Source organism: Carettochelys insculpta, chromosome 3, assembly GCF_033958435.1.
Source record: "Carettochelys insculpta isolate YL-2023 chromosome 3, ASM3395843v1, whole genome shotgun sequence".
NCBI classification, from domain to species: domain Eukaryota; kingdom Metazoa; phylum Chordata; order Testudines; family Carettochelyidae; genus Carettochelys; species Carettochelys insculpta.
This window is the reverse complement of record NC_134139.1, coordinates 87,775,524-87,793,481: the sequence shown is the minus strand read 5'-3', so window position 1 is coordinate 87,793,481 and position 17,958 is coordinate 87,775,524. Positions and strand designations below refer to the sequence as shown.

At 40.7% G+C, this 17,958-nt stretch overlaps 1 protein-coding gene across 1 annotated transcript in view; it reads right to left on the bottom strand.

Annotated features, from left to right (window-relative positions):
* PLG (plasminogen) overlaps window positions 1–13,363 on the bottom strand; it is a 71,884-nt gene extending 58,521 nt beyond the window's left edge. Inside the window, exon 1 of the mRNA XM_074989107.1 lies at window positions 13,229–13,363. Within this exon, the coding sequence (XP_074845208.1) occupies window positions 13,229–13,363 (135 nt within the window). The remainder of the gene's footprint in view (window positions 1–13,228) is intronic.
* Window positions 13,364–17,958: the final 4,595 nt, after the last annotated feature.

The window sequence follows — 17,958 nt, the reverse complement described above, 5'->3', positions numbered from 1 at the left end:
CCCTCAACTTAGACAGCATCAAACAAACAAGACAGTCAAATTAAGTTAATCATTCTCCCAGTGCTGTGACCCACTCTGCCACCATCTAAATGTTCAAACATTACCTTGAATTGAAGATCTTACAAAATAATATTTAAATGTTTGTATTAGATGATGGGAGACGATGAAAGCACTCTCCTCTCTGACAGGGCATGCTTCAACTCTGAAATTGTTAGGCGTCATTTTGCTAACCTAAAGACAGGGGTAGCATTACTGCAGAAGACAGAAAATGCCACTGAGCTGAATGTAGGTGGCTGCTAGTTTGTGTCTTCAAGGCCAAAGCCCTGATACTAAGCTCAGTGACACTGCTGTATTGATAGAAATGCAGCTGTGACGGATTTGTTGGTGAGAAAAAAATCAGGCACAAATATTGCTAACTGTGTTCTATTGTCATTCTACAGTTTCCTTAAAAATCTCCCAGTGCATCTATGTTTTAGACATACTCTAGGGTTGTGTGTTGTAGCTGATGTTTACATATGGAGGAGGGCTCCTGGATTTTTGTTTTGTTTTGATTCTTTGCTGTGTTTAATATGCCAGTAACCAACATTGGCCTTAGGTCTATGAGACTTCTGTAGCTACCCTAGGGCTCCTCCTTTCAACAGACATAGACCCACCCACACAAAATCTTCTAACCAGAGTGCAGCATGCACTCAACATGTGCATCCCTGCAACATGTCTATCCCTGTACTCGCCCACTTTCCAGACTGATTGCAACAGTAACAGAGATTAATTCCTTAAGTGCGCTCTTGCTTAGAAAAAAACGGCACGTCGGCACTGGTTTGTAACCACCCAGACTATGGGGGCCTCACCCCAAGCTGTGGAGTCAAACATGCACGTAACTCTGGAGATCCTGAGGGAGTCAGGGCAGTGGTCAGTGGGAAAGAGTTGCAAACTGGTAAAGGATAGGGTGAGAGTGTAAATAAATTAAGGGAGGGTCCATGTCAGTTGGAAGACAGCTGGCTGGAACTCCACATGTGTTATTTTCCAGAGTCCCAATAAATCTAGACCTGTGCCTGTCTGTAGCTCTGTGAAGTATTCTCATTTTCTGGGCAGCGCCCTGTTACCAAACTTCCTAGTGCAGTGGAAATTATTCCTAGGCTCTTTATAAAATACTACAGAGAAGTAAGTGTAACACCAACAGGCAGAACCCACCCTGGAATTGCTGAAGCTTAGTGCATGAGCCTGTACAGCATGCCTCTCAGCTAAGGCTGTAGAGGAGTTTCTTTTTTTCTCTCTCTATACATTGTTTAAGTAACACTACATGGGACAATGAACCAAAGCCAGCAGGTGTGTGGGTTACACAGGCTCTCAGCAGTGGCTCCAGAGAAACCTGGGATAGCCCAGAGAAATGTGATTTTCATTAACAGCATGGATTAGTCCTAGTGCATGAGAAGATGAGTGGGACGTGAGATGTAGATCTGTTCAGGGAGGTTGCAGATAGTTGAGAGAGGGAGGGATTTACTGTTCTTACAGAGTGAGGAAAAGCAACTGGGTGAGAGAAGAGAGAGGCATAAGTGAAGAGCCGGCTGTTTTTAGTTGGCAGTGTGTGGCTGGTTGTGGGACCTGGATAGAGGCACAATTAGTTCCAGGAAAAAAAAAAAAACCCAGAAAGTGAAAGATAGAAAATACCATAAACTGCAATAGCAAACAAACTTCTGGGAACTACTCAGTCCTTTTTACTTAGTTCCAAACTGCAAGGGCTTCCCTACCTTCTCCTAAAATACCCACCATTTCCTCCCACCCACATGCCAGCCTTTAAACCCTCAAAAGACACAACATGTCTATTAGTCTTTCCTTCCAAACTTCTTAGCACACTGGAGCTTAACCCTTAGTTGACCCTCAGCTAGTTCAGGAGATTCTGTTTTATAGAGGCTAAGACTTTGGACAAGCTACTTTAACCTCTCTGTACCTCAATTTTCCTACCTAAAATCTGAGAATTATAAGAGCTGCCTCTACTGAGAGGCCCAATTTACCAAGCTTTGAAAGCATGTTGATTCAAGAATAACTCCTGACTTCAAGGATTCATTTGAGTTTTTTCAAAGATGCAGGCCCTTTTGTGAGCTCTGAAAACTGTATCAGACAATTTTTGAACAAATTAACCAAAATGCTACTGATGTTAAAGTATCTCAGGCTCTGATGGATGCCAGCCAGGCTAAACAAATTTCTTATGTCAATCATGTGAAAAACAAAGTAAGCTCTGCAGTTACTCAAGTACTGAGGACAGATTCACTTCAAAAAGGTAGGCAACAAAATTTAGATTGTTGACTATATCACTAGACTGAGACTGTAAAGCAATAAATCCTTGGAAGAAGTGATGAAAATCAAGAGCCAGCTGCTTTTCTGGGGTCTGTACAATTTCCAGATGGGCTGGAATGCAGAGCTCTTGTCATCAGTTAAGCGTGTGGATGGATAACTAAAGTTATGGGTGCTGAAAACTGAAGAACAGGTTTAAATGGAAAGAATCTGCAGATTGCCCCAGGAAACGAATACAACAGGATTTCGGCAATAGAAATTCAGAATTGTAACTCTGTGTTGGAAAACATCATATATTAGGCTAGATTCTCAGCTGGGATAAATTGGCATAGCTCTATTTGGCCAGCTTACATCAGCTGAGGATCTGTCTCATTGTTTTTTTCTAAATATTTGTCCTAATACACATGGCTAAATCTGGGACATCCATTCACAAAATAAGCTTTAGCAACCTTAAAATGGAAAGAACTTTCTCATTTCCGGTTAAGCTTGAGGCTTGCCTATATGGGGCCATTCAGAGAAGTTAGTTCCAATATGAAATACAATAAGCTGAATTAAGGCCGCTTTAATTCTGAATCAGCATGTCCACACAGGGGTTTAATGTAATTCACCTATTTCATATAAGGATATCTGCAAACTAAATTGTAAACAAGAACAAAATGATGTCTAGTTTTGGCAGCAATGAACTGGACTGAAGTTTCCAAGTAACTGTAGAGGTTTGTGCAAAGTTTTTAATGGACATGGGTGAAATTTCTCAACCAGAAGTTTTTTTTCTGGAAAAAAAATGCAAATTGGGTAAAATTAAAATGTGACATGAATTCACGTCACTTTTGCCAAATTGTTCATGTCAGTAAAAACAAAAATCTGAAGTTGAAACATCTACAATTGTTTCTTGAAAATTATTTTTAAAAAAATCCCTTCCATTTTATTTTTTTTAAAAATTAACAATTTTAAAAATCCAAATTAATTGTGAGGTTTGGAGTCAAGTAACACATTTCATTTAACTGTTTTATTCACAATAAATTCTGAATAAAAATTAATTTGGGAATGACCCCAAATCTTTTTGGAATTGCAGTGAACCAAAAATCAGTTATTCACCAAGTTTTTACATCTGTGTTCAAACTGTTTGGCCGTAATTTCTAACTATCTTCAGTTTATTTTAGGAAAAGAGTACAGGGATGCCAAAACAGCACCCCTGTTATTTCGAGAAATATTTTGAAATGACGGGTGTGGGTCAAAGACACAAAGTAGCTATGTCAGGATATGTGCAGTATCCCAAAGTACCTCTGCCATGTAGATAAGGCCTGAGTGTATGCCTACACAGCAAAGATATTTTGAAATAACAGCTATTATTTTGAAATAACTTTGCTAGCATCTACACAACAGAACTGCTATTTCAAAATAATTTTGAAACAGTAATTGGCTTGTTTTGAAATAGGTAACCTTCATTCCATGAGGAACAGTGCCTATTTTGATATAGCTATTTCAATTTCCCTCATTTGCATTCCTCTTTCGAAAGAGGAATGCAAGTATAGACACAGTCTTTGTATGTTGCAGCATTATTTCAAAATAAACTATTCCAGAATATGTCTTCCAGAATATTTTATTTCAAATTAACACTGCTGTGTAGACATACCCTAATGGCTGTGTCTACGCTTGCATTCCTCTTTCGAAAGAGGAATGCAAATGAGGAAAACTGAAAATGCAAACAAGGCACTGATGTACATATCTCGTGTTGCATTCTCATTATCTCTTTTCGGAAGAAAAAAATTCTTTTCGGAAAGAAAAAAAGCAGTGTAGACAGGGATCTTTCAAAATAAACCCCATTTTCGAAAGAACCCTTTTTTCTCAAACAAAATAGGAAGACAGGTTTTTTCAAAGATGGGGTTTATTTTTGAAAGAGCTCCGTCTATGCTGCTTTTATTTCTTTCGAAAGAATCTCTTCTGAAAAGATTATGCAAATGAAGCATGAGATACATAAATCAGTACCTCATTTGTATTTTCAATTTCCCTCATTTGCATTCCTCTCTCAAAAGAGGAATGCAAATGTAGACACAGCCTAAGGGTGCATATACCTCACAGTTAGACACCTGAAGCTAGCCCATACCAGCTACCTCTGGGTTTTGGGGCTCGAACTAACTGTACTTAATCTGTTTAACTGCAGTGTAGATATTCCAGTTTAGGCTGCAGCCCATGCTTGGGACCTTGCAAGGTCTAAGACCCCAAACATCTACTATACGAAAAACAGCCTGTTACCCAAACCCCATGAATCTGAGTGAGCTGTCATGGGTCCACCATGTGCAGAGTAGACATACCCTCAGTTGCTAGCTTTCTCCAATGTAAAGGCCTAGTTGTACTCCCTCTACTGTGTGATAGTTTCTTAGGCTAGCCCCTGGCCCAGTTCTATCTCAGTTATACTGGTGTAATTCCATTGACTTCAATTCAGGTACTCCTGCTCTACACCCATTTCAGGGAGAGGAGAATCAGGCTTCCATTTTTGTCAAGGATGAAGATACAGATTTCCAGAGGTATGTCTCAGACTTATCCTTAGGGCAAGGCAGTTGCATTGGGCCCCATGCCTTCAGACCCTGTGCTCGGATTGGCTATAGCATGCACTGGCCACCAACAAGGCCCCGCTATCAGCCTTCCACTTTGGGCCCTGCCCATTGGCCAGGCCTTCCTGGGATGGCTCTGGTATCTGCCTCATAATGGGTCAGATCAGGCCTCAAAGATCTAGGGTACAGGAATATCTAATCACCTGTCAGCTTATTGGACAAGATGTACAATTGCCAATATTGTCCATTTTCCACCTGAAAACAGCACAACAGGGTTAAAACAGAATTACATCCTTCATTGCCTCTGTCCACACTCCTCAGTGCTCTTCCTGTTTGTGCCTGTGTCTGCACATTAATTTTCACCCTGAGTTTTTAGCTATTCCTGCAAATATTCCCCTTTTAAAATGGAAGGGATTGCTGGTCTTTCTCACCCTCCCTTGAATGACCTGCACTTTGTCTAAATCTCTGTCCATTTCTGATCTGGTAGTGTTTGCTTTCTTTGTTTGATATCCCCAGAGGCCTGCCTAAGGGGCAGACATTTATCAGAGTTTAAATCAAAGTTGGGGGACTTCAGTCAGCACACTGGTTAAAATATAATCAGCTGGAGGGTGGTTAAAATAAAAGTTAACCCTTGAAATTCAGTTTATCGTAAAATGAATACGCATGGAGTCAACACAAGTCATTTGTGCTAGTGTATACTTTTATGTAGATGCAGTTTACTTACTCTTCAGCATCACAAGAAATAGCCACAAGCACGTAATTATAAGCTATAGGGAAAAAAGTGGTGGTGGGGGGAAAGGTGCTTGAGGACAAGATTAAGTTGTGTTCAGGTAGCTCCTCCAAAATGCAGAGAAATAAAGGAAGAAGACAGAGCTTAGGACTAGAAGAGTAGACTGATGATACAACTACAACACCTGGTAGATCAACCTGATCAGAGTCGATCTTCCAGGTTCAATTCCCCACGCTTAGTGGGGGTATGAGAAATCAAATTATCGGGGATCAACAGTCAAATTCTACATTCCTCGATCTTGCAAGGAGTAAGGGTAGTCAGAGTGAGAGTTCCTCCTGTCAACCTCACTCAGTGAGGACAGCCAGGTAAGTTGATCATAGATAAGTCAATTCCTGCTATGCAATTGCCAAAGCTGGAATTGCTGTACTATTGACTTTAAGGTCTAGTGTAGACCTAGCCTGAGTGGGGGATAGAGTACATTGGTGCTAATCCTATGGCTGTTTCTACACAGGCCACTTCATTCAGAAGTGGCATGCTAATACACAGAGTGAAAGATGCTAATGAGACATGGATGCAAATTCCCCACAACTCATTAGCATAACATCACATGATTTGGAGTCTGGAATACAGTTCTTCCGGACTCCAAAGTGCTGTGTAGAAGCACGGCCCCGGGGGAAGAAAGTCCTCCTTCTGGAGGCCCCTTCCTCCCAAAAATTTTTGGGAACAAGGGGCCTCCGGAAGACGCATGTCGTTCTGGAAGCCTCCCCCACGGCTGCGCTTCTACATGGCATTTTGGAGTCCAGAAGAATGGTTTTCTGGACTCCAAATCATGTGACTTTATGCTAATGAGGCATGGGGAATTTGCATCTGTGCCTCATTAGCATCTTTCGCTCCTTGTATTAGCATGCTACTTCCGAAGGAAGTGGCCTGTGTAGAAATGGCCTATGTGATTAAATAGTATGGATTCATGGGTAATACTGGAAACAAAGAAGACAATTTGATAGTTGATCTGTAAACAGCAAACCCACATGAATGATGTAATTGAAATTAGCATAGTTCTTCTTCACCAAGTTAGAGTAGGTTGGCCACAGAATTCAGGATCACCTAAACTTGAGAAAGGAGATTTAGCTAGAATCTAAAAGGAGTTGCTGTAGCTGAGATGGAAAGTAAATAAGGTATGAATACAGGCTATAATTTGAAGCTCAGGCTACGATCAGAGACAGGACATATTGTAGCATTGTTCCAGAAGCGTTGATAGTCAGTTTTAAAGTGGAAATAAGTAGAAAATAAGGAAATAAGTAGAAAATAATTGGGCAGTTGGAAAGTCTCGATGATTTCTGGCCTTGGGGAAAAACATCTGAATGTAGGAAAGTGATAGTAATGAGAGAGACAGGACAAGCAGTACATCTTTCCAGGAAAAAGACTTAAAATTTGAAATATTTACTGGAACAATATCTCTAGTTATAGTCAGGAGCAGATAAAGACAGGCAGATGTATGTTGCTCAGAAAGTAAGCTTGAGGAAGAGTTACCCAGAGCAGAGCGAGCCATGAGATATTTGTGGAATCAAGGGGCAAGTTGGCAGGGGAGAGGGGAAATCTTTTATGGATTTTACTGGACAATGATCAACCCCTAGAACAGGGTAAATCCCAAAGACAGTCTCACAGAAGTCTTCAGTGGGAAAAAGTAAAGAGAAAATGTAAAGTCCCTGTCATTGGGCTCCCCCACCCCAGCACACTTTATGAAAATTGGCTTATGAATATGCATAACTTGAAGATGCTTTATGCAAAACAGATCATGTAACATTTGTTTTACAGTTACAATCTGTATCCGTGCATTCATCATTCTTGTACGTGAAGTTAGAAATAAGAAGTGTGGATCTGTTTGTAAGTCTAAATGTTTTAATGCAGGCCATCTCTGATGCCCCAGAACCAGAATGGCTTGGCAATCAAGTCAAAAACTTGTGAATAGCCTTGTACATCCTGTAAGATCAAACTGTGGTTCGCCCTACAAGGGCACGTTGCCAGGCCATCTGATTCTGAAACCCATTTTGGATCTGGTAATTTTCCACTCAATGTGAGAAAAGTTTGAACTAAGCACAAATAATTCCTGTCTTGGGCAAAACAGATAAAAAGTGGAGGGAACAAAGAATATGAGAGTTGCCATACGCAAGGAGACCTCCCGCACACCTAAAATGACTAATGGAAGCACCTGACTGAGTGGGGGAAGGATAGGGCTTATCTTGTTGAAGAGATGTTTAGAACAACAGTTTAGGGTACGAATTTGCAAGTAACAATTTGCTTGGTGAATCAGAACTAGCAAAGCATTTTTTGTTCATTTTGATATAGTAAGTTACTTTGTTCTTACTCTTTCCACTTGCAACCACTTAAGCCTTACTTTTGTGCTTAATAAAAACACTTGTTCATTATCAAGCCCAGTGTAAATAATTGTTACCTGGGGAAGAGGATAGCCTCTGTGCATAGCTCTCTTTCACTGATGAAGGGGGCAGACTGATGAGCTTTCTCTGTGTAAAATTGTTACACAGGGTAAGATAGCTTTGTTTGGGGGTTTGGTCCCATTTGGAGGTTGGTTTCCTGGGTGCTGAGCCCTCCTGGAGCTGAAGTGGTTCAGTATCTGTGTTGCTCTGTAGAGGGGATGGTAACTCCATCTCTGTGGTGCGGCTAGGGGGAGACCAGAGGCTCTAGCCTAGATGGACAGAGTAGTGGGGAGCCCCTCAGAGCTGGAAGGTGGGTATCAGTGGCATGATCAGTAAACAAGGGGATTTCTGTGATTTGTCCCATGCCAGTCCACACACACACTGAAAGCCAAGTAGTCAGAGAGGTAACGCGTGAGCAATATAAGATCTAATTCAGCAGCAGTTTGCATTCAGAACTCAGTGTACATTTTACAGGTAGTACAGAGTCATCCGTCAAATACGTCCTTGTTTGTAAATAGAGGTTATAAGACAATAAATACGTATACACACATATCACACAGAGCTGGAAGAGACCTTGAGAGGTCATCGAGTCCAGTACCCTGCCCTCTTGGCAGGACCAGGCACCATCCTTAGTACTCTTGATTTCCTATATTGAATACAATATTAAAACTATGGCAATACCACAGGGCTGCATTAAGAAATAGGGCCTAGCAAAACTGCCCTACAGGGATCCATGTGGCATTCAGCATACACAAGTGGACTACATGGACTTTATTATCTATTAAGATGGTGAAGCCTGTTCCTTTGCCAGCTGCATTCTGATTTCTTTTTGGGCTGGCCTGGAGGGGGCGGATCTGTGACCACACCTGCTTCCCTCTCTTCCCCATCCCTTTGTACGCATCAGGCAAGTAGTGTCACCACATCCCCTAATGGAGAGACTCAGTTGTGGCAGACTCTTGTGCAAGCTGTACAAGGAAGGGGGTGGCTCTTTATGTGCATCTCATCCCTCCCTGCCCCTCCCGCCTATCTAGCCTGATCCATTTTATTGAAAAATCTGAACTCCCCCTAAGGATGTTTTTGGACAAGTACAGGATGTGCTGTAGAGTGTATTCTGAAGTGTATGCAAGAAATAACCTCTGCATTCTAGCCCCTGGACATTTTCCTATTTTGCACACTGTTGCACACAATTAGATTAGCTAAATCTTTGAGGGGGTGATTCTGATATTTTTATGAAACTAAAAGCACAGAGCACAATAATGTCCTGCAGCATTTCACTGCAGAGTGTCACTCGGTGATGGTGGCAGCATCTCAGGCATTCTGGAAGTCAAACCCTCTGACTGCAAAGTATGAACAAAATCCTGTGAATATTCGTAACTCCCTTTTCCTGCCATTCCAATACGAGAACAAAAAAATCCCAGTTTGTCACATGACCTTACATTGAAACAGCACAGTTTTCATTTTGACCTTTGTGGGTTCTAAATTTGATCACTGACCATTTCATCCTTCGTTCTACTGTGCAAAGTGGAAGACGATGCTAACCAATCAAACAAAAGATGTTGAGGCAAAAAAAAGCAAGTGGTACGACTTCATTTCACTGAATGGCTGCGTTAAACAGGCTGAAATCTTGGCCCCACTGAAGTCAATGAGGGTATTGCTGTGGACTTCAAGGGGCTAGAATTTCATCTGCACCATTTTAATGCTTCAGCTATGACATATGTAACAAAATAGATTTTAAAGTAATATATACTGGCTTGGGGCTAGCCATATGTTTATGATAATATGCTTATACAGTATATATGAATCTGCATATCTGGAAAATGCTTTATCCAAAATACTCTTTGTAAGGTATCATTTGAAAAATTATAATCTGCTGAATGTATGTTCTATATGTGAGCATGTATTATGCCTGTATTTAAAGGAAGCAATATAAAGTATTAACTTGTGTTACTGATGTAGGCATGCCAAGTGAGAGCCATGAAAGGTATTTCAGCAACTTGGTGGCTCATTGATAAGGACAGCGATCTATAAATTGACTTGTTTTTCCTGGGAGAGAGGGGTTATGGTTGGTCCTGCCAAAACATGTGTACATGTCACCTGATCCTGTGACCCATCTGGGATGCATATTCTTCCACTGAAAGTAACAAAAAAAAAAAAAATTAAACTGGAAACAAAGGAGTCCTGTCTTAGGCAAAATATAAAATAAGGCGGGAAAACAAAAAATGGGATGGTGGCCAGGCATCAGGACACCCCTGCTTACCACCCAAGATGACTGCTGGAAATACTTAAAACAGAACAGGGGAGCAGATCAAGCCCAGATGGGGAGGCTGTCCAGTCTGTGAAAGAACCTTCTCAGAATAACTGGGGGGTGAGGTATTCCATGTAACCAGTTTCTTAGTGTAGTAAGCTTAGGTGGTATGTTTTGTTTTATTTTGAGTAGTAACTTATTTTGTTCTGTGTGCTATTACTTTTAATCACTTAAATCCTACCTTTTATACTTAGTAAAATCACTTTTGTTTATTAATAAATGCCGTGTAAACTGTTACGGGGGGAATGGGGAAAGCAACTGGGCATCGTCTCTCTCTTTGTGTAATAAAGGGGGCAAACAACACACACTTACCTTGTATAAATCTTTATACAGAGTAAGACAAATTTATCTGGGGTCCAGGTCCCATTGTGGCTGTGCACCAGGGTGCTGAGGCAAATCCCTTTAGCTGAACCTGCCCAGAGCTGAGCTAATCTCAACATCTGTACAATACTGACTGTTGAGGGCTGTTGAACCCATCTCTGTGCCGGTGTTGGAGAAGGCCAGAGGGTGTGACTCAGCAGGACAGAGGGCTGATAGGGTCCCCACAAGGACAGAGAGTATGGCACAGTGGTATTTCAGCACATCGGGTGACAGTCACAGGGGGTCTCTGTGACTGAACCTGTCACATATGCATATATCAAAAAGAATAATTGATTCCACGATGTCACTGACAGACTAGCTCAAATCAAAGCCATTGGCCAATTTACTTGGGTGTGAATGTCAAAGAAATGTTACGTTTCCTAATTCACATAAGTAGTAACAGAGAGGTGGCTGTGTTATTATGTATTCTAACAAAACAAAACAGCAGTCATATAGCACTTTAAAGACTAACAAAATGAGTTATTAGGTGACGAGCTTTCGTGGGACAGACCCCTTCTTTAGATCTGTATAATTTCCAGTCCAAACCCAGACTCTGTTAACATTTCACGAATGTTAATTCAAAGTAAATGTGGATGATATTGTCTTCAGTTATCTGTTAATAGCTGATCATTATTGCATTTCATTAGGTGTACCTGGTTATTAGATAAGGCTAGATTAAAGTGTGTATTAGTGTTAAAATGGGATGTTTGCTATGTAAACTGCATGAAAACTAATGCAATGATACTTGTATTAGAGGGGTAGCTGAGGTAGTCTGTATTTTCAAAAACAACAAGAAGTCCTGTGGCATATTATAGACTAACAGATGTTTTGGAGCATAAGCTTTTGTGGACAAAGACCCACTTTGTCAGATGTATTGTTTCTGTTATCTAGCCATATTATAATGTAATGGCAGGCAATTGCAATATGTAGAAATAACTACATAATTTAGTTACAACTAAAGTATTTGTAACAGAGAGAAAGCCGTGCTAGTCTATACACCGCTTTTTCACAGAATCATGGGCACATTCTCATGTTCCTCAACTAACATCATATATGCCATCATGTGCCAACAATGCCCAGATGCTTTGTATATTGGACAGACTTAAAACTCTCTTAGATAAAGAGTTAATGGGCACAAAACAGACATAAAAACACTCCTGATCCACAAACTGGTCAGCCAGCATTTTAATGGAGTGGGCCATTCTGTTAATGACTTAAAAGTTGGCATCTTACTGAAGAGGAATTTTCACAACACTCTTGAAAGAGAGGCTGCTGAACTCTCTTTTGTATTCAAATTCGACACATTAACGTGGTTTGAACAGGGATGGGAATTTTCTGGGTCATTATACGGTCTCATTCACATACTTGGCTTAATCTAATTCTTGACTTCCCACCCCCCTTCTGCCCCTCTACTCTCTGATTTGCTCACCTTTGATTTTTTTTTTTCTGATTTGTCCACTTTGATTACTATTTTTGGTTCTCTGTGCCTTAAATATTGAGTCTGTTCTGGTCTGACTATGGTCTGAAAAAATGGGTCTGTCCCATGAAAGCTCATCACCTAATAAATTATTTTGTTACTCTTTAAAGTGCTACATGACTGCTTTTTTGTTTTAAAGTATTTGTCAATGCAAGGAAGTAGATTGCTAACTTCAAAGCATGAGTGATAGTGTGTGACAATAGAAATTCACAAGTTCAGTTTGCATTAAGTCAACAAAGAGGAGACCATGCTGTGATAAAACACTTGCCAGATTGCTTTCCATAGGAAACAGCTATAAGAAAGGATCAGGAATTGATACAGTATCTCTGAACTGTTTTGGATTCTGACATGGTAGAATATTGAACAAGTGGACAGAGATCCACAGAATTACCTTGGATGTCCTTGAGGAATGTTTTGAATTCTATCTGATTACTTCAGTGCTGTTAACATTTTAGGTTTACAAACTTTAAGTCACCTGTTAAAGTATTCTACCTGCTTTAATATCTCAGTAACTCAAATTTTCTTTTCTTTGCTAATTTATCTTTAGTTAGTTTACTAGAGAAATTAACTGCCAGCTTGGTCTGTGGTGTGAGACTGAGGAGTATCCATTGACCGGGAGGTAAATGATTGACCCTTTGGGTTTGGGAGTAACCTAATGTAATGTGATGTTTGGTATAAGGGATCCATATTACAAAGTTCAGTTTGTCTGGGTGGCCAGGCATGCTGGAGAGCCTAAGTGGAGCATGTGTGCCTCTGTGTAAGACTAACATAGTGATGCAGGAGTGAACACACTTAGCTTGGTGAAATCTACTTATAGACTATGCCACCAGTCTGTCCTGCTTTCTGATATTCTGTCTTGAGGCCCCCCACTCTTGGTTGTAAGCAACGCCAGTCACCTACCTAGCATATTGACATTGCAGTTTTCAATCCATGGTTGCTACGTTTGTTTTTGTAGTATGCATTCGCCACTCGGTAGTGTTTAGTATTGATACAAAGATTACACAAATTGCCTGATCATTCACTACTTCCTCAAAAACTTCCATTGAGGCTGGAGAATCTGGGTCAGATTTCACTCACACTGGTGAAACTCAGAAGCAAATCTAGTGAAATCCCCTGAGTATTGTATTCTCCTTTCATTACTTTCTTAAACTGTTGTGTAGTGCCCTGCTGGTTGTCTTTAGCTGTTGCATTCCAAATAAGAGGATTCTCCATTGCAGTGGTGGATGTAGCAATTCTTGTGATTATAGCTACATGCCACCCACTCCCTCCACACACTTGTAAAACAAATATGGGTTTGTTTGTTTGCAAAACAATTTGGCATTTACAGAAATAAGACTGTGTAAGTGTGATGTATTATTTTAATATCCCCTACCCCAGTAGAATTTGTCCCTGTTAAAAGTACCGCTACTGAGAACCAGAAAGATTGAAGAATTGGTAATGGGACACACCACTTTTCCTGTCTAGGGCAGCGGTTTCAATAGTGTCCAGAACAATCATTTTTACCATCTGGTGCATTCTTATTGGCCTGTGTGGTCAGAAAATGGGTTGTTAATTTCAGTCTACTTCTGAGTAGATCTGCGTCCACGTTATGACTGGCAGCTTCATGAGAGACGAGGATCAAAAGATCTTTTAGAGCGTCTTGCCCCTCAGAGGAGCAGAGGCTAAGGCACTTTGGCTGGGTCATTGCTATTTCCCTTGCTGTACCTCTTCAGCATCCAAAGATGTCAAGCCAGAATCTTTTGGATACCATAAAAACTACCATGATTCTATTGCAATGCCTGCTACTGCCTTTACCGATATTTGGCTTCTTGAACAAGCCAGGGGATGGGGCTTCTTGCTGTTTTGTGCAGGGTTTACAGCAAAACAAATCATTAATTCAGTTACTACCTGCCCCCTTTTTTGCCTTTGTCTAACTCAATTCACTTTCATTTTCTGTCTCCCCAAAAACAGAATAAGAAGAAAACGATGAAATAAAAGAGAAGCAACTTTTGATTTCATCCAAAATAGTATGACTTTCCCCCTCACTATTTATTTTGTGTATTTCTGAGCACAAATTGAGATCAACATTATCCTTGCAGAAGGATGAAAGCAAGAACAAAGAATAATACCTTTTCTGTCAGCAGAAACACATGCACTATGTGTCTGTCTTCTATAATAGGTTGCATCAACACACTGCAAGGGTTTTGCCTCAATAGCAAGAAGAATTTCTCCCTACTGAAAGATGCAAAAACTAAGGCAGAATAGATTGGCTAACATACATCGCAATGCCTGTCATTTCAACACTTAGGCGAGGTCTATACTGCTTGGAGGGGCTGATCTAAGCTACACAATTTGGCTGGGTCTACACCAGCCCCTTTCTTTCGAAAGGGGCATGTTAATGAGCGGGTTCGAAAGATGCTAATGAGGTGCTGCAATGAATATGCAGTGCCTCATTAGCATAATGGCAGCCACGGCAATTTGAGAGTGCGGCTTTTTGAATCGTGAGCCGCCCGTGGAGACAGGACCTTCCGAAAGGACCCCCTGCAGTTTTTGAAAACGCTTCTTCCAATCACCAGATCAGAAGAAAGGCTTTCGAAAACTGGGGGGTCCTTTCAGAAGGTCCCATCTCCATGGGTGGCGCACAACTCGAAAAGCTGCACTTTCGAATCGCCACGGTTGCCATTATGCTAATGAGGCACTGCATATTCATTGCTGACCTCATTAGCATATTTCGAACCCGCTCATTAACCTGCCCCTTTGAAAGGAAAGGGCTCGTGTAGACACAGGGTTTGAGTAACTTTAGTAAAGTAATCAACACAGAAAAAACTCTCCTATCAATTCCCCTTACCAATCTCATACTGCTGCAGTACCATAGTCAACAGGAGAGTGATTGATGATCAGTTTAGTGGGCCTTTACTAGACTTGATAAATCGACTGCTGGTGAATTGATCACTGCAGTGCTGATCCATCCCTTAGGGAGACAGTCCTTAGGCCTCTTCTTATCCAAGCTCCTTCTGGTATCCTAAATACACGTGCTGCACTTAAATACAAATAAGTGCAAGAACATGGGCAGCAAGCAACATTTTTTTTTTCCTTCAGCTCCGTTTTTCCATAAATTGCTCTTAGTTCCCAGTGTCGAAAAAAAAAAAAAAACTGCATAAGGGGATAAAATGGATTTTTGCAAAGCAGGAAAAATGCCTTCTCCATTTAAAGCATCAGTTTATGCGTAATTAAAAAAATATGTATGCAGTGGTTCCAGTTGACTCAATATCGTGTCATAGTTGTGTGAGTCACTTTTCTGTCCTCAGGCAGGGAGGAAGCATAGTTTGTAGATGAGGACACGCTGTCTAAAACCACAGTTTGAATTTGCCAGGAGATAGTACGGGGAAAGCTTCTGTTTCTGAATCCCACTCGAACTTTAGACCAATCAAAATTAGAGACGATTATTCAGAAAATGCCATGGAAACTGAATATTCCTGATCGGATTCATACTTTAATCTTATTACATCTTTTGTTTGAAATAATTCTCTGAAAAATATGCTATACTATACATGCCCAGGAGGGTGCAGCACATGATGTACTTTTTTGATAAAGGAGCAACAGCACAACATCCATCACCAAGCCAACATAGCACTAACCACTTTGAAGCACATATTTGCTTCTGAGCCTAATTAATATATCAGTGCTATGTTTTTGCTTGGCCCATCATATAGTACTGACTTGTACTGAATCTTTACTACAATGACCAGGCTTCTTCTCCTCTCTCTCAGTCCATGTTCCATCACCTTGCCAAACAACAACAAAGTAGTCTTGAAAGGGACCTGCAAGCAAAAGGAGACAACTCAAGACTGAAATTTCAGTTGCTGCCAAAGAGAGAAAAGGTGAGTGCTTGGGAAGATTAAATAACACAGCCCAGAGAGAGAAATTTGGATGCAGTTGCTTTCATTTCCACTAAATCACAGAAATTCTGGAACTGAATTTTTTGTTTCCAACAGTTTACAGAGCTGGAAAGTTCAGTAAGACCACGAATCTAATGCTGCTATATTTTTTTCCAATATCTGACCCACCCTTCTGTCTAAAACTGGATGATGAGGACAAGAAAGGTACAAATCAATGTTAAGAATATCAGAGGATTTGTTTTATCTTGCCAGTTACGAGTTGTTGTAACCAGTTCATTAACCCCATTTCCTTTCTAGGAATGGCATTGATTATTGAAAATAAAGGTGATTGAAACATTTTTTTTTGCTTTTAAGCCACTTAAATCTAGTGAGTTCAAAAGTTGACTTAAGCTGAAGTATTGTTGGGTTCTGCTTAAGGGAGACACAGAAAAAAGCAGCAGAAATAAAGTAAAGTGGGAAATGTCCAGGAAAATATAGTGTGAAAAAGTATCAGAAACAACATGAATGCAACATAGTTCTAAAGAAATAAGAGTGCAGAGAGAGTGAGTGAGAGAGAGAGAGCGTGAGAGCATCTACTGAAAGAAACAATTATACACTTAGTCAATCAGGCTTTTGGGGTGGTTCATCTCTTCTCCTTATCATTTCATTTCATTTAAACCCTTGTACTCCAGATGGAATGTAGGTCATCTACAAGTCTCCTCCACTTCACTCCGTCTTGGCACAAAACTTCTAGCTAACCCCAGGAGTACCCCAGTTCTTGTCCTTCAGTCTCAGTAGACCTTCTCCACATTGTCTGGGTCTTCCTCTTTTACGTTTTCCTTGCAGGTTCCATTTGAGAGCTTGACAGGCAATGCTGGATGGTGGTTTTCTAAGAGTGTGGCCTGGCCATCCCCACTTTCATCTCTTGATTTGACTGTCAAGTAGTTCTTGTCCTGCTCTATTCCAAAGCTCCTTGGTTTTGACCAACTCTTGCCATTTGATGTGAAGGTTGTACCTCAGGCATCTGTTTGTGAATATCTCCTCCTTATATAACATACATTTCCCTATAATTAGAAAAAAGTGAGTATAAATTAGGAGGCAAATGGTTTGTGAACTCAGATTGGTACTGTGATTCCAAAAACTAGTCGTAGAGCTCCTAGACGTGATGAGAGCCCCTTTGTGATAGGCACTGTACTTAGGATGAGAGACAGCCACTACCCTAAGGAGTGTGTAGTCCAAGGAAGCAAAGTAGACCAGGAGTAGGTGGAGTCAAAAAACAGTACAGAGTAGTGAAGTGACTTGCCCGTTGTTATACAGCTGGGTAGTGGTAGAGTGGGAAATAGAACCCAGGCCTGCTGAGTCCTACCAAGGCCTAGGTATTAAAATATATTTGTTCCTGCACCACCCCCTATGCTTCCTGCTGTCTGTGATGTGATGTTGCATTGTTGCAGGTATTGCTGATGTTATAACTACTGGAAAATGTTTCTGAGCACTGTCATGACTGTGGGATTGTATCCATTGAATTATGACAATCTTATAGAAACAGGGATGAGGAGCAACCTGGACCGTGGGCCTGATTCTTCTGTCATATACATTATTTTTAAACCATCAGAACTCCATTGCGCAGAGGGTTGCCCCAGATTTACACCAAAACAGGTGACAGGAAACTCAGGCCCAGCAGGGCACTTTGAGGTTAAATCAGTCTCAAAGGGTAGCCATGTTAATCTGTAGATTCAAAATAACGGGCAGTCCCATGGCACCTTAGAGACTAACAAAATTTATTAGCTCATGAGCTTTTGTGGGCAAAACCCACTTTTTCATCTGAGGAAATGGATTTTACCCACGGAAGTTCACAACCTAATAATTAGTTAGTCTTTAAGATGCCATAGGACTGCCTGTTGTTTGTGCTCCTAAATCAGTTGATAACAATTAATAACAAATAAACCTTAT